Genomic DNA, 24499 nt, shown 5'->3' with positions numbered 1-24499 from the left:
CATAGTTTAGGGTGTCTATACCTCTGTAAAAATAACTGGTCAACGAGATTTCATCCGTGTTACGAGAGAACTACTTTTCATTTCTTGCTCGGATAAAATATAGCTTACTAGCTTTTGCCCGCAACTTCGTTCGCGTGGAATAGTGACTGCCAGCAGATTTTTGATTTGACCAATAGATGGCGCTATATGTCCGGAATATTTTTTTTTTTTGTAATAAAAACTATCCTATGTCCTTTCTCAAGTTTCAAACTATGTCTGTACCAAATTTCACACAAATCGGTTCAGTAGTTTAGGCGTAAAGAAAAGACAGACAGAAAGACAGAAAGACAGACAGACAGACAGACAGACAGAGTTACTTTCGCATTTATAATATTAGTTTGGATGTAACTTGAGAAAAATGTAGCTTTCTAACATTGAAAGAATTTCTCATATCATTGCATGCCGGTTAAACGGCGAGACATGTGAAACACATACCTACCGTAACATCTTGTAATACCATACCATGTTTCTAGCAAATAAATTTCTGATTTCTGATATCAGTCAGTCAGTAATCTCGGAGATGAAGGGTACAAAAGTACGTAAGTAACAGTATTTTAGTGTAGATGACATTATTTTTTCTATCTGACGATTTTATTTTAAAAGTCGTCAAATAATGCTCGATTAGAAAAAAAAATTCAAGATGTAATGAGAGCAAAACAGGTCAATATCTAAGGACTTTCCAGTTGATTTTATTCCGTACCTAAATAAAATAGATAGATGTTGGTTCGTTTGGCAAGACTCCAATGTCACTGGGTAGTACCGCTAGAGGTGACACGCCACATATTACGTGTTTGTGTCTGAAAACTTTTGTTGCTCTCTCGATTGCGAAACTTATTGAATAAGTATGAAGGGAAACCACGAAAACATGTGAAAGGTTTGGTAATTACCTACATTCGAATTTATAAGAATAATTAATAAATTAGGTTGTACTAATTGAAACCGTGTAAATAACAGATATATATGTATATTTTGTATATTCCTTGTTCTCGTAATTTTTTTATATGGATGTAGGTAAGTATATACTTTTCAAATATCGAAAAATAACTAACTATCCTCAAAAACTTCCACAAAGTCATCAACAAACTTCTAGTTTGATCGTCCTAAACGTATTATTGATGCGTTATAGCCTTTTATTACTTCGTCAATTCTGAGCCCTTAAAATTGAAAATAATCGATAGTTATCAGGCATGTAAGTAAAACGTTACATTTACTTTCTATCCTTAACCTTTCTTATGTTCCGAAAATACACATGCATAGTGGGATCCATCGGGACTGTTGATATTATAAGGACTTTGTTAAAGAAAAGGTAAGTTCAATGTCAGCAGTTTATTATACGCATCATAGTTTCCGTTACATTCAAAAAGCAAGTCCGTCAAAAGGTATCAAATGTGGTGACAAAACTTTGGTCTTATCGTCCCCAGATCTCGATAGAGTAGTGGTAGCCAAAGCCCCTGGCAGACGTGAGCCTGACGGTCGCGAAGTTCCGTCCGACGCCTCCTGACCTCACGGAAGGGATAGCCCACTGTGTCTGTCCGACCTCTGTCGCTCTGATTGCGGTGATGCGCGCGCTGCCACTGTAGGCGATGTCCTCGGATTGCACCTCGTTCGCGACAGGAGCCCGCAGCACGGTGTTACTGGAAGCAGTTCAACGTTCAACACCAAGGAGACATAATGATGTCCTCCTAGCCGATTATCGGCTTCGGCGGCTGTTCTCGTCTAAGGAGATTAGCCAACTGCGCAGGACATATTATAGTGCTCAAACATTTGCGCAGGCACAGGTGCACTCACTATTCCTTCACTCTCATAGCCCGATGAGACGGCAATGGAGAGATCAAGCGCAGGACCGACATTAACGTGCTCTCCGATGCACGGGTGTATCAATCACCAACTTCCAGGCTCCAGGCTACTTTGTGAAAGTTTCTAAAACCCACAAAGTGTGTTCGGCCCGTTTAAGGCATCGAACTCGAGACCTTGTACTCAGCTAGACTAACGAGGCATTTTAGGCCAAGGAGACATGTCGAACAGGCAGTACTATAGAGGTACTATACACACCTGTACAGCAGGATGTCGTCCGGCCTGGCGTAGCCGTGGTTCAGGTCGACTCTGGCGGCGCGCTCAGCTGCAGCCGCCGCGCTACTCACTGCCAGCGCTGCAAGCACTGCCAACACCACTGCGCTCTTCATCTGCAACTAGAACAACATCAGCTGTTGACTCACCCTCGATGTTCCTCATGTTTCTGATACACCAGTTGAGTATACTCACCATGGTTAGTTTCAGTTAGTTCGGTAGACCATAGAGTGACTATAAGTTCTCCATCACAGGAGTCAGTATATATAGAAAATATTGTCGATAAGATTATGTTATCGCAATTTAAGAATACAACGAGACATCTCACTGATTGCTCCTTGTGTTTATCTTAATAGTTTCAGTCAATCATTTGTATATCCGGAAATTATAAGGTAAATGATTTTACATTTCTTAATTACAAAATTGTCGTGTCATTGTTCTGAAAAGTGTTTACATCTGGGCTAAATTCTTGATAGGTATTTTCTTGGAATCGATCAAAATTTAAATACGAACCATGATTACTACAATAACGTGTAGGAGATCGATTTCAATAAATCATTGTGCTTATAGTGATTAAAGCTTATACCTTATTGGCCGATGGGACAGAAAAGTTGTTGAGTGGCGACCACGACCCAGAAAACGCAGTGTGGCCAGGTCCCCCATTAGATGGAAGGACTATCACGCCAAGGTCAATACTCAATACTAAATTCTTTATTAGGTCGCCGGGAAACAGTAGATACAGGGTTATAAAACCGCACAAAAATGCAAATCTAGGGGGAGGTCTTTGCGTGAATGCCTCTCGGCTGAAGAGATGATCAGTCAGATTTAAATTATATCAGTGTTGGACAGTTCATTTGTATGCTCAGTTAATTCAATATGGATTCAAAATAATGACTGCACAATTCTTTTTATCTAATTAGGTAACAATATCCGCATGAATTTACCTAAAACAAAATTATTATTATTCGCATTAACATTGAGATAAAAGCAATACTTTCAGATTAATTGCTTGCCATATCCGAGTCTGTGATTATTACAATCTTATCAATATGTTTACTATATATATTAACTTCTGCACTCAAAAATCATAGTCACTCTGTGGTCAACCGAACTAACCAAAACTAACCATGGTGACTATACTCAACTGGTGTATCAGAAACATGAGGAACATTGAGAGTGAGTCAACAGCTAATGTTGTTCTAGTTGCAGATGAAGAGCGCAGTGGTGTTAGCAGTGCTTGCAGCGCTGGTAGTGAGCAGCGCGGCGGCTGCAGCTGAGCGCGCCGCCAGAGTCGACCTGAACCACGGCTACGCCAGGCCTGACGACATCCTGCTGTACAGGTGTGTATAGTTACTGTTACAGCCTTTTTATCGTCCCACTGCTGGGCACAGGCCTCCTCTCACATGGAAAAGGATTGAGCGTTAATCACCACGCTTCCTCAATGCGGGTTGGTGATTTCAGACTATGTAGTCCAGGTTTCCTCAAGATGTTTTCCTTCACCTTTTTATCCGCCATTGGTGTCCAAGATATACTTAGAAAGTACACACAAACTTAGAAAAGTTGCATTGGTACTTGCCTTACCTAGAATCGAACCCCTCACATCCTCATACTCGAGGTTGGTTCTCCCACTAGGCCACCACAACTTTAGGTGTGTATAGTACCTCTATATTATTGTCTGCTAGATATGTCTCCTTGATGTTGAACGTTGAACTGCTTCCAGTAACACCGTGCTGCGGGCTCCTGTCGCGAACGAGGTACAATCCGAGGACATCGCCTACAGTGGCAGCGCTCGCATCACCGCAATCAGAGCGACAGAGGTCGGACAGACACAGTGGGCTATCCCTTCCGTGAGGTCAGGAGGCGTCGGACGGAACTTCGCGACCGTCAGGCTCACGTCTGCTAGGGGCTTCGGCTACCACTACTCCATCGAGATCTGGGGACGATAAGACCAAAGTTTTGTCGCCACATTTGATACCTTTTGACGGACGAGCTTTTTGAATGTAACGGAAACTATGATGTGTATAATAAACTGCTGACATTGAACTTACCTTTTCTTTAACAAAGTCCTTATATGTAATATACACAGTCCCGATGGATTCCACTATATTCTCAATTACTATTGAATCCCATGCATTTATATTTAGTACATACCACGGCATGTGTACTAGTCGAGCATTAGAAAGGTTAAGGACATACATAAGGTTCCGCAGTTTGCAGAGTATAAATATGTAAATATTAATATATGAACCACTTCCTCAAGTCTTTGGAATTCGATAACTTCCACAATAGTTATATTTAAATAAAAAGAACTGTGCTGGAATATGTTGCTTTAATTAAAATTAAGTATATTAATTGAAATTAAATCTAAAATTATACATTAAGTAGGTAAATCTAAAATAATGAAGAGTTAATATAAAATTACAAGTAAGTACCTATCATCTAAAACATTATATAGGTAGGACATTAAAATTAGGTAAATGGAATCTAAATAGTAAAAAGTACCTACACAGCACACTTAATACGAAGTTGATATTAAAAATTACTTGGTAAACGTACATTAAAAATTACGAACTATTTATATTCCTACTAACGGCCGACCTAGCACTTTTCTTTTTATTTGGAACCGACTGTTTCCTAACGGTTGGTAGTTGAGATTCAAGGATCTCATCAATCTCTTCTAACAGGGGACACCAGGAAGGTAGATAGTTTCCATCGATCCTGACGTTGATCAGACCTCTCGGGCTCCTATTCCACGATGACTGTGTCATTAAGACATCACGCAATCTCTCCACGCTTATAAGACTAAGATTATTGTAAGCTATATTCAAGTAACAAAGAGTGTTATTACCAAAACAATACACTACACCGTCTCTCGTTATAGTATTATTGCGGTCGAATGGATCACGGTAAGGTCCCACCATTTCTTCAACTATTTCATCAGCTTTATCCCGAACTGCATGCTCCAAATTCAACCGACTCTTCGCTGTCATGTCAGCCTTGGAAGTATCTTTGCCAGTCTTTCTCTTTGTTGTAGAAGAAATAGCGGATCTAACACCCCTTCTTTTTGCTACCTTTTTTTCTCTTTCCATTATTTTGATGTCTTTAATAGTTGTGTATACTAAATCCAACTTTTCCTTTAAGTACACCGCATACCTAGCTTTTTTGTCGACATATTCTCGACCAGTTAAGGGGAATTCTACTAAAATGTCGAAAATATAACTTGCTCCTTTATCGGTGATTAAGTTGTCTGATATATTTAAGTAGCCGAGACGTCGGTTCGAACGTAACGCTTCTGCTAAATATTTTGCGCCCAAATCTGTGATAAAGTTGGTCGCTAAATTAAGGATGGTTAATGACTTAGCCGCTGGACTAGGCAGAACAAGTTTCTCGGCTATTGTTTGAACAACGTCATCATTCAGATTGCATTTTGCTAACGACAAAAGTTTTAAAGAGTTGTGATTTAGTAGAAGGTGATAATTAGCTTCGGGAACATCTGTGAAGTCTAAACACATTTCCGTGATGGTGGATGTAGGCAGAATTTTGGATATTTCATATATGGTGTGGACGCGCAATCCACTGTCGATCGTAATAGATATTAGGTGTTTATGCATTGGTATTACGAGTGCAATGATCTTTATGACCTCTTGTGGTATGCTCTCGTTTTTTAGAAATTTAATATGTACTAGATGCATGCTCTGATCGTACACCGTATGTATGCGGATCGGTTTGTCACCGACGTTGTCATCGATTGAAGTACCCATGGCATATTCGCTGGAGTGATTGGAACCTATTGGAGACGGTGTCTTGGATTTTCTTGCTTTTTTCGATTTTTCGGGACGATCGCTTACTACTACGCTTACATATTCACCTGTAATATATATGGAGAATATGACTATGTATATAAACGGACGAACTTCAGCTTTTTATGGAAATCATTAAATGATTCCTCCCGCTGTGCGTTAGCAGCGTGAGGGAGTGTCAGACTCTTACAAAAACCCATCGTGTTCCTTCTTAAGCCTTTATGTACCAGGGCCGCGGTAACTCTTTCGAACAATCCCGCAGCCCCAGTCTCGAGGAGCTAAAGAGCGTTAATATAATGTGGACTGAATTAAAAAAATGCTTACTCATAGCTACTCTGGTAACCACAACATTAGATTCGACAGACAATTGGTTACAAGCCCACGGTACAAAGTTATCGAAGTCAGTCGGGTCTGGCCGCACCCATTCTCCATGATCCATGCTTAATATAATTATTAGGAAAAATATTTAATTATGTAAATTATCGAAAACGACTGTTGACACTTTGACATACAAAGATTATGACAGATGTCAATTATATACTTCTCCTTTTTGTGTTTTTAAACCCATAAATATTTTATTTTTTAAGACATACTTCATGAGTATTTTTGTTAAAAATACATGTATGATAATTTATTGTCTCATGTTTACCGTTAGATCTGTAGGAGTCTAGATCTTTACTGGTTTGTTTTGAACCAAATCAAATGACCGCTCCCACTGTGCTTCACTTCAAGCGTGAAGGAAGTGTCAGACAATTGCTGACTAAAACCCACGCTGTCCCTTCAGGAGACCTTCTGAAGTTATGTATGTCTAAAGACACTCGGATACACTATACCAATATAACGATTTTCTCTTTTAATCAGATGAAATATGTATAATCAAATCAAAATGTTGAACAATTAAGATCATGCCCAATCAGTGCTAATCTTATTAACGTCTTTATTTACGTGACTTGCAGTTTCTGCTACTTCTGCGTAATGGCAAGTAAGTATTTCATAACATTAAAAAAATAGGTACTTTGACAGCTTGTAACAAAATGATTAGATACAGTTATTTTCTCCTAAAACTATGATCCTTTTCACGAACTGTAGGAATGAGTTGCACAATTTAAATATTAACCATTATATACCCCATTTATATACTTACCTACTCTTATTAACTAACAATAACCAAACCATAACCAGCCTATCGGTTAAAACGGCCATTTGACAACTAAAAATGCTTCGGTTATCGTTACCTTTAGTTAAATAGTAAAGCTCGTCGTAAATGTGATGCAATACAAAATTTTTGTTTATATCTGCCGCGAATACCTTTGCACGATATATAAATCGGTTCAGTAGTTATAGAACAATAGACAAACCAACCGAGTTACTTTTGCATTTAAAGATGGAAACAATAACTGTTGAGCTCTAGTTCTACATGTTTGTCAACTAACACGAATCTATATGAAATCGGCCGTGGACGTGGACGCCATTATATTTAAATGATTACCCAACTGAACAAGCTTAAATAATAACCTTAAATCTGTAATAACAAATACTCTATTCTGGCAAACATGACGCGACAAAATTTCAGTTCAAAATCTGAAAGAAATTTACCAATAATACCCTGTAATTAACAAGCTATTGATTGTAATAATCTAGATAAATATTGACGCTAGCAAGATTAATGGCTGAATCTGATTGCTTGATAGTACAATCTATCGTAATGTTGTGACTCTGGTACATGAAGGACTTAAGAAAGGAGCATAGTTAGTTTTAGTCAATAACAGGTTGACACTCCTAACCGATTACCGGCTACGACAGCTGTTCTCATGTAGAGATTAGCCAACTACGCAGAATATATTATAGTGCACAAGCATTTGCGCAGACACAGGTGCACTCCCTATTCCTTCACTCTCATAGCCCGATGGGACGGCAATCCAACACGACCGGAGAGAAATCAGGCGCAGGACTGACATTTACGTGCTCTCCGATGTACGAGTGTATCATTTACTAACTTCCAGGCGCCGGGCTGTTTTGCAAAAGTTTCGAAGACCTGGGAATCAAATCCGAGACATCGTGCTCCGCAGCCTCGCTTGCGACAACGATGAGACCGGCATTTGATGATTTCACATAAAAAAAACCTTGCTAGATTAAGGATCGAGGTATCAACTACATTGATTTTTGCAAGGCGTATTATTCGTTTTAATAAAACTAACTAAAACTACATTCCTGGTTAATAAAGTGTATCAGACACAAACAATGTGACTAGTCACCTTATTACCTAACCAGTTGACATTGGACTCTTGCCAAAGTTAGAGCATACATTCAGCTTACCTACTCAATTTATATGCATAATTTGTGGGGTATGCTGTTGGTTAATATAAAGCACCTATAAGTAATGTCTATCTAATTTAAAGTATGGCACAAATTCAAAGTCAAAATCGTTTATTAAATTAGGCTAATTAGATTAGCACTATTTAACGTCAAAATTATAAAAATGACAGCACCCGGAAAACGCCCCCCTTTCACCACCTCCTAGTGTTCTGACAAACTGTTACGTCTGCCAAGGATGTTCAAATGACAGCCAGGACTCCCCATTTTATCGTGCCTTCCAAAACACCTCAGTTACATAGATAGGTCCGCCTCATAAAAGAGTGTTAAAAATTATAAAAGATTTCTCAAAAATATCAACAAGTGTATCATTGACACGCTAAGATATATTTATTTTACTCTATCTATACGTTGACGGCTAGATCAAAAGCTCAAAAGAGCAATTTCAAACGTGCCCGACTGTACCCCGACAAGAGTCGATATTTGACGAAACAAAGGAACGTCACTTACGTCACGTTTGGAGTGACGTATCCGTGACGTTTGACAAAACAATTGAAAAGCAAGCCCCTTTACAAACTGCGACGGCAATTTCGCTTTTCCGCCTTATTTTTGGGACGCCTGCAATATATTTTTTGACAATTTGCAACTAATTAGGAATTAATTTGACACCAGGCGCTATTATAATGATTATCAGATACAATGTGTAGGTACATATGTCTTTACATAGAAAAGACTTAAGAGTATCTGATCTTTTGGAAGGCGAACGTGGGGCCGTAACAAACAAGCTGAAGCCTTTTTGAGACAACTTAAATGAGATGTTCAGATATAACTGTAACATCTATTTATTCGTTTATAAAGTATATATTATATCGGATGTGTCGTCTTATCATATCCTAATCACATTAAATCCTATCACATATAATTTATGATATTCTATTTTAAGGTGAATTGTAAAAAAATTGCCTAATCCATTCATTGATTTAGCCACAGGAGTCATTTTTCGTTTTCATATTTACAACATCATGTGTAATGCAGAGGTGAAGGAGTAAGCAGGTATCGAATGTTTTGACCAGTTTCAGCTGTCAGTTTTCAAGGGAGAATTTCCTTTGTTTGAAATAACTGACTATAATATGGTGCTCTCTTTTTACTTTGTTTTTTTTTGCGTATTTAGTTTTTTTCTTTGTGCTATTCAACATAAAAAATACTAACCAGTACAATAACGTATTTAATTTAATGTGATTACGTACGACACACCCGATATAAATGTAACCAAGAACAATCTCTAGTTTTGCTAACTAATTCTTACTACATATTTGCTAAATACTATTTTATAGTATAGAACTATTTGATCTATTTTGATGGTACTTATATTATAAGGGTGTGTGTTATCGAAATTTGTGGAAAAACTACTCGTAATACATGTAATATTTATCTTATCAATATGATATTGTAGAGAGAAGATTCTTCAAAATGCAACAGACAATTTATGAATGGTACTTCAAATAAGCACATGTCATGTACACACGATTTAGGGATGTTTTGTAGTTATTTTAACTTTTTCACTTTTTAAATCTACACTTAAAAAACACTGGCAAAATACTCTCTCATAAATGCACGAAAAAATCATTAGCTAAAAAGTAAAAAAAACTGCTACTTATTTACATCTTCCAGCTCCTTCATCAGATCAGTTTGACAGAACTATCTACAGCTGCTAATTGTCAAAAGTGGATTGAGTACTTTTGATGATGTTTATAAATATATAAGTAGGTTATGTAAGCTACCTCAGGGTGCTTGTAGCTGGAGCAAGTAAAGAGGCGGGTTACAGGCGCAAGTGACGTGTGAAGGTAGTTTGCTTTGGTACATGCTCGAGTCGCTAGTACCACACATGTTTTTAAAGTGCATGCAGTCTTCGCAAGTGCCTGCGCAAGTTACTTGCACCGTGTAGAAGCACCCTAAACTGACAGCCTAAATTGATGCCAAAACTACTTTTTATCCAGATAATGGCAGAGGTTCACGACGGCAACAAATATGATTATTAGTATAATTTTAGCACTATTAAAATCAATGTTACCTAATTCTGATTATACGTATTTTTAAAGGCTGGAAAATCCATTATTTTAATCTATTTAATATGAGATTATCTAGTAGTTATTATGATAGTGAATGTGTCATCTTTATACACGTATTGTTTTGGACTTTCGCACATTGGAATACAATCAGATATGCCCGTTTCCGCTCAACTGGACACGATTTTTTTACAAAAACAAAGGTAAATTTTAAAACCAAAACGAAAAATCTCTCAGAAGAATAAATAATATTTGATTTGGTTGCATATACCATTATTTTTTAACTCGGAGTTAAGATCCGATAACGGTCATAGGTAGAAAATCGGTATCTAGACATTTAGTATGAATTCACCGAAAAATTGCATTACCTTCGAACCAGTCTTATGAGCAGTTAAGAGCATCAGCAGTATAAGATTTCCATAAAATTATTTGAATTGCACAACAAAAATGCTTATTAAATAATACACTACTTATCCTTAAAAGTTAACGTAGGTACACATCATACTTCCTACTAATATTATAAATGTGAAAGTTTGTGAGAATGTATGGATGTATGTTGGTTATTCTTTCATGCAAAACGGCTGGACCGATTTGGTTGAAATTTGGTACGCAGTTAGGTAATACCCTGGATTAACACATCGACTAATGTGAACAAAACTATTGATATAATCACAAAATATTGACTTATAATTACAAATAAAGTTGAACAGGACTTGGCTTCTATACGATCTCAAAACTTTTTACGGTGGAAGAATTGCATAGAGGCTTGGCTTTTTTTACATTAATGTTTTTGGTGGGATTATTTATTTAACATCAATAGCAACCACTGTTTTACTTAGAGCGACTGCTTATCTGACCTCCTCAATTCAGCTATAAGAGTTACAAAATTAAAATGCTGGCTTCTGTTATTTTATTTTATTCATCAATCATCATCCTTCGGCCCTTATCCGATTTTATTTAGGGTCGGCGAATCATGTTTTCATACTCTTCTCTCTGCCGTCATCTCAAAAGTAAAATTCATTCTAGCAGTATCCACTTTCACACAATCCATCCATCCATTTCCTTGGTTGTCCCCTTCCACTACATACATTCACATTCATGCTCATCACCTTCCTCCCAACATAATCCTTACTTCTCCGCATCACATGCCCATACCATGACAGCCGGTTTCCACATCTATATATTTATATGAGAATGGATCCCTGTATCCCTTAGTCACGCTATCACGCGTGAACGGCAGAGCCGATTAAGCCGAAAATTAGATGGAAGGTAGCTTAGACCCGGGAGGACATAGGATAGTTTTTGTCACCATCCTGCTACAGTAAGCAGTTATCTCAGGACGCGGGTGAAACCGCGGGCATAAGCTAGTAGTTAACATTAGAAGGTAATTAATTAACCAAACTAATTTAATCTAAACATATTAGCAGAGATATTAATTTTTCTACATAAACTAGATTAGAAGGTGACTCATAACCTATTGTTTATGAATATTATTTTCCTCATATTATTTACCTTTCATTAACTAAGCTATTGAATACTGAGATAAAGAGTTCTTCGGAACGATGACACGATCGCTTCGTGGATTGTCATACTGATAATGTAATCTTATCGTGATGTATCTGTTTTCTATATATACTAAGTCCTTTAGATGTTAAATTATATTCAGTTAGTACTCCAGACAGCAACTGTCTCCTACTGAAAATGTAAGTATAGTTCTGCATTTGGTATTTTGAGAAGTAACTTTTAATTAATATTAAGTGTTAATGAATTAAATTGTTCTAATTGTTTTTCTTTTGTTTTTGGAAAGTGGATACTAGCTTTGTTTAGTTATTGTAATTGTTAAATTGTCACTAATTATTATTAACTAGATCTAGACTGTTCTCGAGTAAAATTTGCTGTGGTATTTTGTCCGGGCAAGGGAAAAAGCTCCCTTGGGACGCGGGTGAAATTGCGGGAAATAACTAGTGTTAGTATGAAAACGATTTAATACTATTTTCATCCCACCATCTCGGAAAGAGTAGTTTTACCCTTTGATATCTGAGCGCAAAAGTCGTTTTTATCCTCTAGAGCGGCAAAGTGATTTGAATTCAGAACATCGAGTGCAATACTACATTTGTGACAATCTTGATAAGACTTTTCAAACAAATACATATTAAACAAATAAAATACTGCTTAAAATAATTATTCAATTAATTAAGGATTTTTTAATATTGTTTTTGCACAGATTTTAAACGTCGTTTCATTTTTAAAGTGAGTTTTCAAATATATGAACTTTAATAGGTACATCTTTTTAATTTGATACTCGTATGTGCGCGCCATTTTGTTTTTTTGCATTTAGTAATTTCCTCGATGAGGTGGGATGAAAAGTTACGTGTTGCACTCGAGTGCAAAGATTTTTCACCTTGTGCTCTTTTGATTCCCTCGCTATCGCTCAGGATTCTAATTATTGAAACACTCGCTACGCTCGTGTTTCAATTTTAGAATCCTTCGCTTGCTCGGTCATCAAAATTGAGCCCGCGGTTAAAAAGCAACTTTGCACTCTTGTATAACAAATAACTATTGCTTATGCCTTTTTCTATCTATTACTCCCTCGAGACTCCTTCGGTGAAACTGCGGGTTACAGCTAGTCTTAGTATGAAAACGATTTAATACTAATTGCTTATGCTTTTCTTTTACAGATGAAGAGCCTTATCCTCGTCGCAGTCCTCGCTGCGCTGGCAGTCTGCAGTGATGCAGCTGCTCTGCAGCAGAACCCTGCCTTCAGGGCCAACATGTACCAGGGAGCCATCAGACCTGGTGACAGGCTTCTCTACAGGTGTGTACCTCATCACATCCCGAGCCTTTTCCTTCAACTATGTTGGGGTCGGCTTCCAGTCTAACCTTGTGCAGCTAAGTATTTTACAAGAAGCGACTGCCTATCTGACCTCCTCAACCCAGTTACCCGGGCAACTCAATACCCGTTGGTACGACTGGTTGTCAGATTTACAACTTTGTAAGACATATTATAGGGCAGATTAGTTGAAGGGCTTATGACAAGAATATCTGACCGCCTTTTTGTAAGACGTGTGCGTTTTCACTATTGCTATCAGTGAGTTATATTTTTCTCCTACAAAAAATCTGTCGTGCGCCTAATAACTAACTTCTATATTGTAAAGCTAAAGAGTTTATTGTTTGTCTATTTCCTTGGACATTTGGCTCATTAATCGGGCCGGATGAAGAGCCCTGGACACGCAATAGCAATTCTCATTTGCTAATTAAGGATTTGTGTAAGCTATCTATTCGTGGTTTTGTGATTAAGAATCGAAAGACATTATTTCTAGGAAGCTAATCTCAAAATCCAATCTCTGATCGCAAATAAATTCAAAGATAGGTTATGAGTAATCAACTGTTAATCAAGCTGACCGATTGTGACGTTCTTTTGAGATGGACGATAGCAAATAGAAAGACACAGAGATAGTTATCAATATGAACCACGACGACGGGTAAAACCTACCGCTAGAGTTGAATAATAAACAAGTCTATTTATATTTAAAGATAAGGAAAATGAACCAGATCTGATTTATATTCAAGGAAAACATAGCAGAACTATTTTTACTTATTTTTAATTTCACTGTTTCTCAATGTTTTTTTTTCATATATAGTACTTTTATTAATCACATTTACAAATATTTACAGTTAAAATTAAATCATATTAACAATGCATACAAAAAACTATTCTAGTAAAACAAAAACACCACTATAACTAAAACGTGTCAAAAAAGTGTAGCTTTCCAACAAAGAAAAATATTTTTTTAAATTGGTTCAGTAGCCTCTATGGTCCAGTCAACTTCAGGTCAGTGGTAATAGTTTCATAGGAAAATCGTACTTATTACTATTGGGTTAAGGTGCATGACAGTTACCACTAATGTGCAGTTTACTGTACCTACCAACAAACAAACTAAAAAAATGTTTTCTCTTTATATTATTTCAGTAGAGATACTTAAAAATAAATTGCTTAGGTTCTTTTAATGACTCATTTTAGATAATTGATGATATGATCAAATAAGGACCACTGAAGTAGCGAATCAGCGCTGATAATAACAATTATTATCTCTTAATGATAACGTAAACGTGAAAACAGTTATTTATAAATAAAGTGATAAGTGTTTTCAGTAATGAATCATATTGTTTGTGCAATAAAGTCTTATGGCCTTACTACAAAAACTTTAAACCCTGTTTTACACTTGTCTAATAAAATTTTGGCTGCAAAATGAACCATATGTCAACGTCATAATTTGACATTTTTTTAGACAAGGCATAAACTGACGTTAAAAAGTTTTTGTGGTAAGACGGTCTGGGTTCACAAATGCCACTAGGCAATTTTTTATTTTCTATGGAAAAATCACACTCATAGAAAGTTGCTACCTTTTAGTAAAACCTTTTATTAGCTGGTAGTAAAACAATATTATAATATCAGACAGCGCCTACTTTTTAAAAGTAGTAACCTAATATTTGATATTTATGTGAAAACTAGGAAATTATTTCTCGAGTAGGTAAAACCTTAATCTAGTAATCTAGCGTGTTAAGCCAAGTTTAAGGAACAGAACTGACGAGCAGCACCGTGTGTAAATATCACACGAATCCTTTGCAGCCACTTTTGACCCACTTTTTTCCGATGGTAATAGTCATCAAATGATCTCTCACGCTGTGTGTTAGCAGCGGTAACCGAGCGCCAGACTCTTACTGACTAAAAATCCATCGTGTTCCTTCGTAGGCATTTTATGTACCAGGTCCGCGGTAACTCTTACGAACAATTCTGCAGCCACTTCTGACCCCCTCATCTCTATTTACAGAAACTACTACTACAAAGCCCCCATCGCGAACGCAGTACAGTACCAGGATATCACGTACCGTGGCAGTTCCAGCACTCGGATCTCCTTCATCCAGGCCGTTGAGGTCGGCCAGACCCAGTGGGGCCAACCTTCCCTCAGGTCCGGAGGAGTTAACTTCAGCAACGCCACCATCAGACTGACATCAGCCCGCGGCTGGGGCTACTACTACATGATCGAAATCTGGGGCCGATAAGCAACGCGCTGCTGACAACGATTTTCATGACGTGATATGAATTTGGTGATATAATGTTAAAATATTAATTAAGATTCTTACAGAAAATTTTAATAAACAATACTGTGGAATGTATCTGTTTTGTTTTTGTTTTCTTTTGCATCATTTTTCTGATGAATATTATTTTTAAGGCTGCCTAATCACGGACAGACAAACATTAACCAATGTCAACTGGGACCCACAATTTAGCGTGCCTTCCAAAATTCATAGGAACTTGTTACGGCAATAGACAATCCCCATTCACGGACTAATCCCGGCCAAGCATTGGTTAACCTTTCATGGACCTCTCGAAAACTAAATAGATTAAACTCCTTGAACTTAGATATTTTTCAAGGTTAACTACAAGCTGTGTAATCATACGATATTTGGATCTTCAAAATAAAGTTAGTTCTATTATTTAAAATACTAATAAACCTGAATCAAGCATATAAAGTATATAACATGTGTCTATAGTTAGGTTTTGAGTAGAATATCTTATGTTTGTGATTTACTCGTGAAGTTGTCGGACGCGTTGAAAGTCATGAAGCTGTGTTTGTTATTTATTTCAATAATGTCTGTGATATTAGTGGCGGCAGACTTTCAGTATCCAAGTTTTGAATACTTTGAGTGTGAATCTGTCTTTGGTGTCCAAGATATACTTAGAAAGTACATACCAACTTAGAAAAGTTGCATTGGTACTAAAACGGCTGAACTGATAGAGATTTAAATAGGTAGTGACGGGGATAATTAGGTACTTTTCATCCAGATGTTTAACATAATTCCCGCGAGACACGGACGTAGTCTCGGCCTAAAACATATTGTACCTATAATAGCTTTAGGTCACTCGATATGCATTAATGAAGCTTTTCGATAAAAAAATCACCGCAAAGGTTGACTAGTAACATTATACAGTGTTTATCATCAATCTTGAAAAAAAAAAAAAAAAACCACGATGACGTAAATGGTCCATTTCTGTACAACATATTAGGTTTATTGAATTCTTTTATTTATCAACGTTGAACAAAAAACTAGCGATCAAATGTTTCTGTTTTAAAAACCGTCCAAATGTGAGTGGGACTCGCACACGAAGGGTTCCATACCATTATCTAGTTAGGGGAGTTGAGTGCGATACGCGATCGAGTACGCGTTTGCGCTTCACTGCATGAATTTTAAATTCGCGAATTGCGCGGCTATAGCCGCTGCCCGGTTTTCGCTATGAGTGCACAAACACTCATAGCCAACGAAGTGTTGGCATTGTTTACAAAACAGTATCAATTTAGATAGTGGCCCTATAGGTTTACAATATATGCCCATAAAAGTTTCGCAAATAACAGCTGATTCAAATGATAACGGGTCGGCGAGAAAAAATACGTCATCAACACCTGATCAATGCGATAATAACTGCATCTCTGTTTCGCAAGAACAAAACAGTGCGACAGAGAATCGTAGGCATGTGGGCGAGCGAGAAGGGACAGCGGATCCAGTGAGTGCGAGCGAGAACGAGTGCGTGACGACGCATGCGACGTCCCCTACGAGTGGTCAGCGAGCGAATGTGGTCACAGCGGCATCACATGCGTCAGTATCGAGTGAGATATGTGGTCCGCCAGCGCCTTGCGATGCGGTGGTGGAGGCGACACAGAGTGCGAGTTGGCGTGATGTTGTTGTGAGTAGTGTGCAAACGGTAGGTGATGTGGACGTAAACACTGAGTGGAAATTAGTGCATAATAAACGGTACAAACAAAATCGAATATCTAGCCAAAAAGGAAGGGCTTTAACTGCGCCCGAGGGTAAATTTCGTGCCGCGGATATCAAAGTGCCGTTGTTAATTTCTAATGTTAGTACTGAAGCAAGTGAAGATGACATTATTAGTTACATAAAAGACAAAACTAGTGAAATCGTTACATTGAAAAAGATAAATATGAAATCTTTTAGAAAGTATAATGCGTTCAAACTGTATGTTTCTAAACACAAAGTTGACTTGTTTTTAAACGATGAATTGTGGCCTGTCCTGCGATTCTATAAAATTCGATCAACAACTCGCATTTCACTTCGATTCGTAATGTCATTTCATACTTTAGGGGAGGTAGGGGAGGGATGGGCACTTTTTCACATTTATTGCATAAAAAATTCAGATTTTACAGATAATCAACTTTTATTGTCATTTCTTATGTTTGGCTAGATAAAATCAAAGAGCTATCCTAAAAATTACAATCAGTTTCAACATTACGAGATATTTAAACGGTTTCAATAAAACCGTCGACACGTCAAAATTTTGTTTAGTCTGACATGCTTTAGTTGGTACTTACGTAGTGTTTAAAGTTACTTTTTGCTTTTTATAGGGTTTATCGTTTATAACATTTTGTCATAATAATTGCGTACTTTTTTGGGTCGGGGTTTTTTTTTTAATTTATAATTTTATTTTATTTCATGGTTTTTTAAAGGAGCTCCTTAATTTTTCCTTCTTTTTATGATGGGTTCGCTATATGCGATCTCAGCCAAAGGAAGCTGTTTAACAATCCTCATGACAAACTGGCTCTGGGAGAATTGCACAGATTGAGAAACAATAAAGATGGACCTTTGTTGATCCAGGGTTATATATCATTCTAGGGTTTCATCCGCCACATCCCATTTCCAGCATTAGGTTCTCGTCAATTAGAAACATGAAGAAAACTAGTCAAGACAAATTAAACGAGCCCAAACTCGATGGGTTTAGTAAAAGGCAGTTCAGGGTTACGTCTCCTATCTTCGTGTCCTAACAGCAGACCAGCTCAGTGGTTCCAGAAGATATTAGTATTTCAAATTTTAGATCCCACATATGCTTGCAAGTAAACTGAGCGTGTAACATTCCTATCACACCTAACAAACGAGCTGATGACCTTGAAGACCTGAACCGATTTCCAGAAAACATAGCTAAGAACACTCCCGAATGACATTCCTTTTAAACAAAAAAAACCGCATTACAATCGGATCATCCGTTTGGGAGCTACGATGCCACATACACACACACACACACAGACACGTCAAACTTATAACACCCCGTCGTTTTTGCGTCGGGGGTTAAAAAGAATGGTTTGCGACGGGAAATTCATAAAGATTTAATATAACGAGCAATACAAGAGGTATCAAAAGGTTAAAAAATAAAATTAACAGCTGATAAATATGGAGTCCCTAGATCAAGTTGGCAACGGTACCTGAAACAAGATTCTATAAAGGATTTTTAGCGCAGATTTATAACCTCACAAATTTTCACTGAAGAAGAAGAACAAAAATTTACAAATTATACATTACATGGTATGTCCAAGCCTCCCTACCATAGGGAGCATTGGACACTTTGACTTAGTTTATAAAAAAAATCGGTAAAAAAACTTAACTAAAACGGTTTTATCTTATGTGCACTGAAAACTAGAAAATAAAAAATAGTTACTTACCTGTCAACCTACGGTGGTCCCGGTCATATTAGACTAAAATAAAAACGTGGGGCCCATAAACTATTGCTGTAGTACCTCTTCTAGAGGTATAATAGGTGTGGATTGCATCGACTTACTATAATCGTAACTGGAGATTTTGATAATCAATCATTAATAATAGAAAATACACATACCTTTCATTAGTTTTCTTTATAACGATCCGAAACCGCAACAAAATATTTAAGTACTTTTACGAGTGTTTGTTCTTGACAACTCACAGAAATGACAGAAAGTCTATGGATGAACACCGTTACCAGTCGGTAACGTAAACTACCCAATAAAAACTATGATCAAATCAGAATAAAAGGACCCCTTTATTCTGATTTCATCATGTCTCCCAACCGCCCATCTCTCCCCTACCTCCCTATAGATAGACAGATTTTGGCAGATCTGTCAAAATCTCGACTTTAATTTAGTTCAACTTGTCAACACGCTCGATAGTGAAGCGCTAGTGTAGTTTGACAATGTCAATCACGAAACTTTAAGGTAGAATTCCGTGGGTCGCGATTGTCGCAGCCGCGCGCGACAAAAGTCAACCTATGAAAATGTATGGCACCGCTGCCGAGGGCCGCGACAGTCGCGCGCGGACGACGAATTTCGTGAGCCGCTCGCGGCCGTACGCTTCTCAACATGGTCTAGCGCTTAATAACATCTATAGAATTTTAGTAAAACCAGAATTAAATTGTTGACAATGCCGCGAGCAGCTTACGAAATTCGTCGGCCGCGCGCGACTGTCACGGGCCTCGGCAACGGTGCCATACATTTTCATAGGTTGACTATTGTCGCGTCCACGGAATTCCACCTTTAGATCGAAGTCGAAGTGAGAGTGATGTCGAAGTGAGTTGTGATATTTTATAGAATCGACATGCAGATGGAATTGTGTTTAGACGTTTTGTACACTTTATGTATCGAACGAAACCTCAGGAACTTAAAGTTAAAGTCAGTTAGTCTTTTAATTAATGGATAATAAAACCAATAATAACGTCAAGTTTACTAGCTTTAATTGTAAGTCGGTCAAGCGATCCATAGATAATATTAGAGATATATGTATGTGGTCAGATTTGGTGGCCCTACAGGAGACTTGGCTTCTTCCCCATGATATTCCCATTTTAGGAACAATTTGTCCGGACTTTGAGTGGACGGGTAAGTCGGCTGTGGACACTTCCGAGGGCCTATTGAGAGGAAGACCTCATGGGGGGGTAGCCATTCTCTGGAGAAAGGGGATTTTTGAGTCTGTCTCGGTAGTTGAATGTATCAGTCCTAGATTAGTGGCTATAACGGCTACATCAATGGGGCGTACGATTCTTGTGTTCTCCATTTATATGCCTGTAAACTGTCCAGACAACTTACCAATCTTTACAGACGTACTAAGTGAAATCAGTGCTACCATAGCAAGTAGTGATATAGAAAACGTGTTTATGTTGGGGGATTTCAATGCTCACCCTCACAGCTTGTTCTATAAAGAATTAATGAGTTTTGCAGTGACCAGTCTTGGATTTGTGCTGACATAGAGAAGCTGGGGGTGGACAGTGATACCTACACTTTTATAAGTGATGTTTATGGAAGTAGGACATGGTTGGATCACCTTCTGGTGTCAGTGTCAGCTTGGCATACTGTAAAAGGTGTTGATGTTTCCGAAGATCTTTATGTTTCGGATCATCTACCCATTTGTGTTGAATGTAATTTAGAAGTAGTTAGGCCAAAGTTTCAGAGTCGAGGTTACTGTCGGAACTCTGTATTATGGGGAGAAAGAACAAAGTCAGAATCGCAAGATTACCATAACTTTGTAATAGTAAGCTGCGAGACGTTAATTTTCCCATGAGTTTGAGAGTTGCGGTAGGGGCTCATGCGGCTTGGCCGAGCATAAAGTTGTTCTGGACAGATTGTATGATCAAATTGTTGGAATACTATGTGCGGCGGCTAGGCAGTCCAAACCGGCACGGGAGGGGCACCGAGGCGGGTAGGCGCGTTTGTGGGTGGAACAAATATGTTAAAGACGCTCACAGAGAGGCTAGGTTTAGCTTTCAAACCTGGACACAAAACAATCGTCCCTCTTCAGGTCCTATCTATGATGAAATGTGTGAGAAGCGAAAATCTTTTAAAGTAAGACTGAAATATTGTCAGAATAACGAGGAACAGCTTATTATGGATAGGTTAGCTGAACAGCGAGTTACGAAAAACTTTGGTAAATTTTGGAAGTCCACTAAAAAGTTGGATGCGAAGACGGGTCTCCTGTGACTGTGGGAGGGGTGTCTGAACCCGGAGATATAGCAAATATGTTTAAAGAACATTTTAAAGTTCAATCCCCACTCGGTCCCTCATCCCTGGTGAGCGATTCTGGGCCCGGCAGTCATGAAGGGAGATCTCCGATAATTTTCTCAGCTAAACAAGTTAGCAAAGTTATCAATAGTATGAGCCGAGGGAAATCTCCAGGACATGACGGGCTCAGCATCGAACACCTGAAGCACGCAGGTATCCATCTGCCGAGAGTTCTGTCTATGTTCTTCACAATGTGTATTAGTCATGCATACTTGCCTGCTGATCTAATGAAGACCATTGTGGTTCCCATTGTGAAGAACAAAACAGGTGACATCTCGGACAAATGTAACTACCGTCCTATTTCTCTCGCTACAATAATAGCAAAGGTGTTGGACGGTGTGCTTGATTCTTATTTAAGTGATTATATACATCTTCAAGACGCACAGTTCGGGTTTCGACCCAGACTATCAACCGAAAGTGCAATCTTAAGTCTCAAGCATACGGTTCAATATTACGTAGATCGCAAGACGCCGGTATACGCTTGTTTCCTTGATCTCTCCAGGGCATTCGATCTTGTCTCGTATGATGTGCTCTGGGGGAAGATGAGAGACAGGGGTATACCGGTAGATATATGTCGAATTTTCCAGTATTGGTATGGTAACCAAACCAATCAGGTGAAATGGGACGGTATACTCTCTGAGCCGTATGGGTTGGAGTGTGGGGTGAGACAGGGAGGTCTGACATCCCCCCTGCTCTTCAACCTATATGTAGATGACCTCATAGCGGAACTCAGCAGCATGCGTGTCGGATGCAGCGTTGGTGGAGTTAGAATTAACAACATTAGCTATGCAGATGATATGGTGCTGCTGGGTCCATCAGCAGGGGCAATCAGAGAGTTACTTAACGTGTGTGAAACCTACGCTGCTGCACATGGTTTAATTTATAATGTTAAAAAATGTGAATGCATGGTCTTTAAGGTCGGTGGCAGGAGCCGTGAGGATGGACCTGATCTATATATTAACGGATCAAAAATAAAAAGGGTATCAACTTTTAAATACCTTGGTCATTTTCTTGCTGACGACCTTAAAGACGATGCAGATATTGAGAGGGAGCGGAGGGCTCTAGCGGTCCGAAGTAATATGCTGGCCCGTAGATTTGCTCGGTGTACTGACTTAGTGAAAATCACACTTTTCAAGGCGTATTGCCAGAGTATGTACACGGGCAATCTATGGGTCAGTTACACTAAAAGATCGCTGGATGTGCTGCGCATCCAGTATAATAATGCTTTCAGGATGCTCTTGAGACTGCCTCGGTACTGTAGTGCCTCAGAGATGTTTGTGCGAGCTCGCACTGATGGCTTCCACGCTATCTTGCGCAAAAAAACGGCATCGCTTCTGAGGAGAGTGAGAGACAGTTGCAACAGCATCCTGAGAACAGTAGGTGAGAGCTATAGCTCTCCAATCATGAGACAGTTTGTGCAAAGGGTGATGGGTACTAACACTAGATAATAAGTTTTCTGTTATAGGTATGTTTTACTAACACTCTATGGATTATTTTTTATCCGAAATAAAAGTATTATTATTATTATCTTGTATGTCTCTACCAGACCTCGGGACTATAGAGTCCCGGATTTTTGGGAGGCGAACGTGGGGTCGAAGCCAACACGCTGAAGCCCTTTTGAGACAACTTTAATGAAATGGTGACACAAAACCGACGATTATCCCTGTATACACTATAGAAATGTACCTAAGGACAATCCCCGGTTCTGTGCTAAACTATTGCTAACTATGGATGAAAACTACTTGGGCTATTGTGATGGGATGTTAATGGACTAGGAATGGGGAAACTACGGGAACTATGGCACCTGCCGATAACAATGTAATAAATACACGTAAAAATGGCAGGTGGAGACTCGCCAACTCACTTACTGGGCCCCCGGGAATCAGTCACTGAAAAGCAACAAGAGGGCAACAGGTACATGAGCGGCTGAGAAGGGTGAGGATACCTCGGCGGACTTTAAACGCAGATCACGCGCTCCCTGTGGGTCCAGCATCACCGGCCCACTCGCCACTTACCACGAGGCACCTACCCTCCGAGCATTGCTCTAGCGACTCCACTCTGACCGGCCGGTGAAGGCAAGCCAAGAGGCGGGAGACCTATCCCCCGTCATGCTTCACTCCGGCACGCCGGAGATGGGGGACAGTATACTCTCCCTGGAGCACTCGGATATATAGCCCCGCGGGGTCGCTACTCCCCGTCATCCGCCTCAGATGCCCTGCGGGGCTTTATTATTATTATTATTTTGAAATATTTCATCGATTATATGGACGAGATTAGCATCTTGCAGATCTGCGAGACATCGTTCAACGGACGACGTGCCTGAATTCGTGGCGAAAGATCTTCATAAGCTACCTCCTGTAGCGTTCGACCACGTAGACGTCACCAGGCTGCTGAAGGACCTTACACTCCTGAAGCAAAGCCAGGCTGAGATGCAGCATCAGCTGGAGGTATCCAACAACACCATCAGTGATCTACGGGCAGAATTAGTATCATTGCACAATGCAATTTCTGCAAGTAGGTCATCTATCGACAACAACAACGTGAACACGCGTCGCGGGACGCAAAATGCCTCCATCTGCAGTTTCGAATGCGTCAACTCTACGTGCGCGAGTCCGACTCGCACTTGGCCGGTTTTTTCTTTATGCTAATCAACATATATTAACCAGTAGGTATCTATGTTAACGTACTTAATTTAATATGTTTAGGTACGACACACTCTGTGTACAGTATATAAGCGACATGTTGAGTAGGATATCCATCACTTGTGAAGTTGTCGGGCGCAGTGAGTCATGAAGCTGTGTTTGTTATTTATTTCAATAATGTCTGTGATATTAGTGGCGGCAGACTTTCAGTATCCAAGTTTCGAATACTTTGAGTGTTACTCTTCGGAGTTTCATAGGAAATACGTAGATCTTATCAGCTTCAATATCACCGTTGATAGTACGATAAGTAAAGACTTATTTACAGTGTTAATTCCCGAAGACGCTAAGCGTGTCCGACTAGTGGTTACTGAAATTAGTGCTACAATTGCTGATGACTGTCCACTACCCGGTACAACAAGAGGTCCAAGCGGTGCGTGTGTGAAAGAACAGTGACGTTACCTTTAATACATGCATGTAGTTCTGTATAAAGGCGTTTTATTTACACTTGATTAATAATGACGGCTATAATAATTATAATACACATTAAGTTGGTAAGTTTATCATATTTATTTGAAGTGACTACATTGCTATCTGACTTGACTGCCTTGATCTAGTCAAACTAGTAGTTGCAAGCGCGTTGATGTCTCGGGTTTGACTACCGGGTCGGGCCGAAATCGCCTCGTGGGTTTTAGAAAGTTTCACAA

The 24499-nt window shown here is 38.9% G+C and overlaps 5 protein-coding genes across 8 annotated transcripts in view; 2 read left to right on the top strand and 3 right to left on the bottom strand.

Moving 5' to 3' along the window:
* The window catches only part of LOC110381626 (calbindin-32), a 144319-nt gene that overhangs the window by 63384 nt on the left and 56436 nt on the right, over positions 1 to 24499 (bottom strand). The gene's annotated exons all lie outside the window — the stretch shown is intronic.
* Positions 1351 to 2440, bottom strand: LOC110381632 (uncharacterized). Of its 2 annotated transcripts, none has more exons than XM_064041498.1 (3): positions 2302 to 2440; positions 2092 to 2228; positions 1351 to 1673 (listed from the first exon to the last, which is right to left on the bottom strand). In XM_064041498.1, the coding sequence occupies exons 1-3, from the start codon at positions 2302 to 2304 to the stop codon at positions 1448 to 1450; spliced, it is 366 nt and encodes a 121-aa protein (XP_063897568.1). In that variant the 5' UTR covers positions 2305 to 2440; the 3' UTR covers positions 1351 to 1447. The 2 variants fall into 2 exon arrangements, with proteins under 2 accessions (XP_063897568.1, XP_049701588.2); XM_049845631.2 differs by having other exon boundaries at positions 2092 to 2222; positions 2302 to 2360.
* Positions 3191 to 4149, top strand: LOC135118746 (uncharacterized). 2 transcript variants are annotated; one of them, XM_064041531.1, is made up of 3 exons: positions 3191 to 3236; positions 3316 to 3446; positions 3827 to 4149. In XM_064041531.1, exons 1-3 carry the CDS (start codon positions 3234 to 3236, stop codon positions 4050 to 4052), a joined length of 360 nt encoding a protein of 119 aa, XP_063897601.1. In that variant the 5' UTR covers positions 3191 to 3233; the 3' UTR covers positions 4053 to 4149. The 2 variants fall into 2 exon arrangements, with proteins under 2 accessions (XP_063897601.1, XP_063897600.1); XM_064041530.1 differs by having other exon boundaries at positions 3196 to 3236; positions 3310 to 3446.
* On the bottom strand, positions 4550 to 6419 carry LOC110381627 (leucine-rich repeat-containing protein 71). Its single transcript, XM_021341978.3, has 2 exons — positions 6231 to 6419; positions 4550 to 5974 (listed from the first exon to the last, which is right to left on the bottom strand). Exons 1-2 carry the CDS (start codon positions 6343 to 6345, stop codon positions 4671 to 4673), a joined length of 1419 nt encoding a protein of 472 aa, XP_021197653.3. The 5' UTR covers positions 6346 to 6419; the 3' UTR covers positions 4550 to 4670.
* On the top strand, positions 11848 to 15463 carry LOC126055620 (uncharacterized). The gene is made up of 3 exons (XM_049845630.2): positions 11848 to 11988; positions 12964 to 13100; positions 15118 to 15463. The coding sequence occupies exons 2-3, from the start codon at positions 12964 to 12966 to the stop codon at positions 15347 to 15349; spliced, it is 369 nt and encodes a 122-aa protein (XP_049701587.1). The 5' UTR covers positions 11848 to 11988; the 3' UTR covers positions 15350 to 15463.

This window comes from Helicoverpa armigera, chromosome 25, assembly GCF_030705265.1.
Source record: "Helicoverpa armigera isolate CAAS_96S chromosome 25, ASM3070526v1, whole genome shotgun sequence".
Lineage (NCBI taxonomy): Eukaryota > Metazoa > Arthropoda > Insecta > Lepidoptera > Noctuidae > Helicoverpa > Helicoverpa armigera.
The sequence above is the reverse complement of the archived record's forward strand: the minus strand, read 5'-3'. Positions and strand labels throughout refer to the sequence as shown.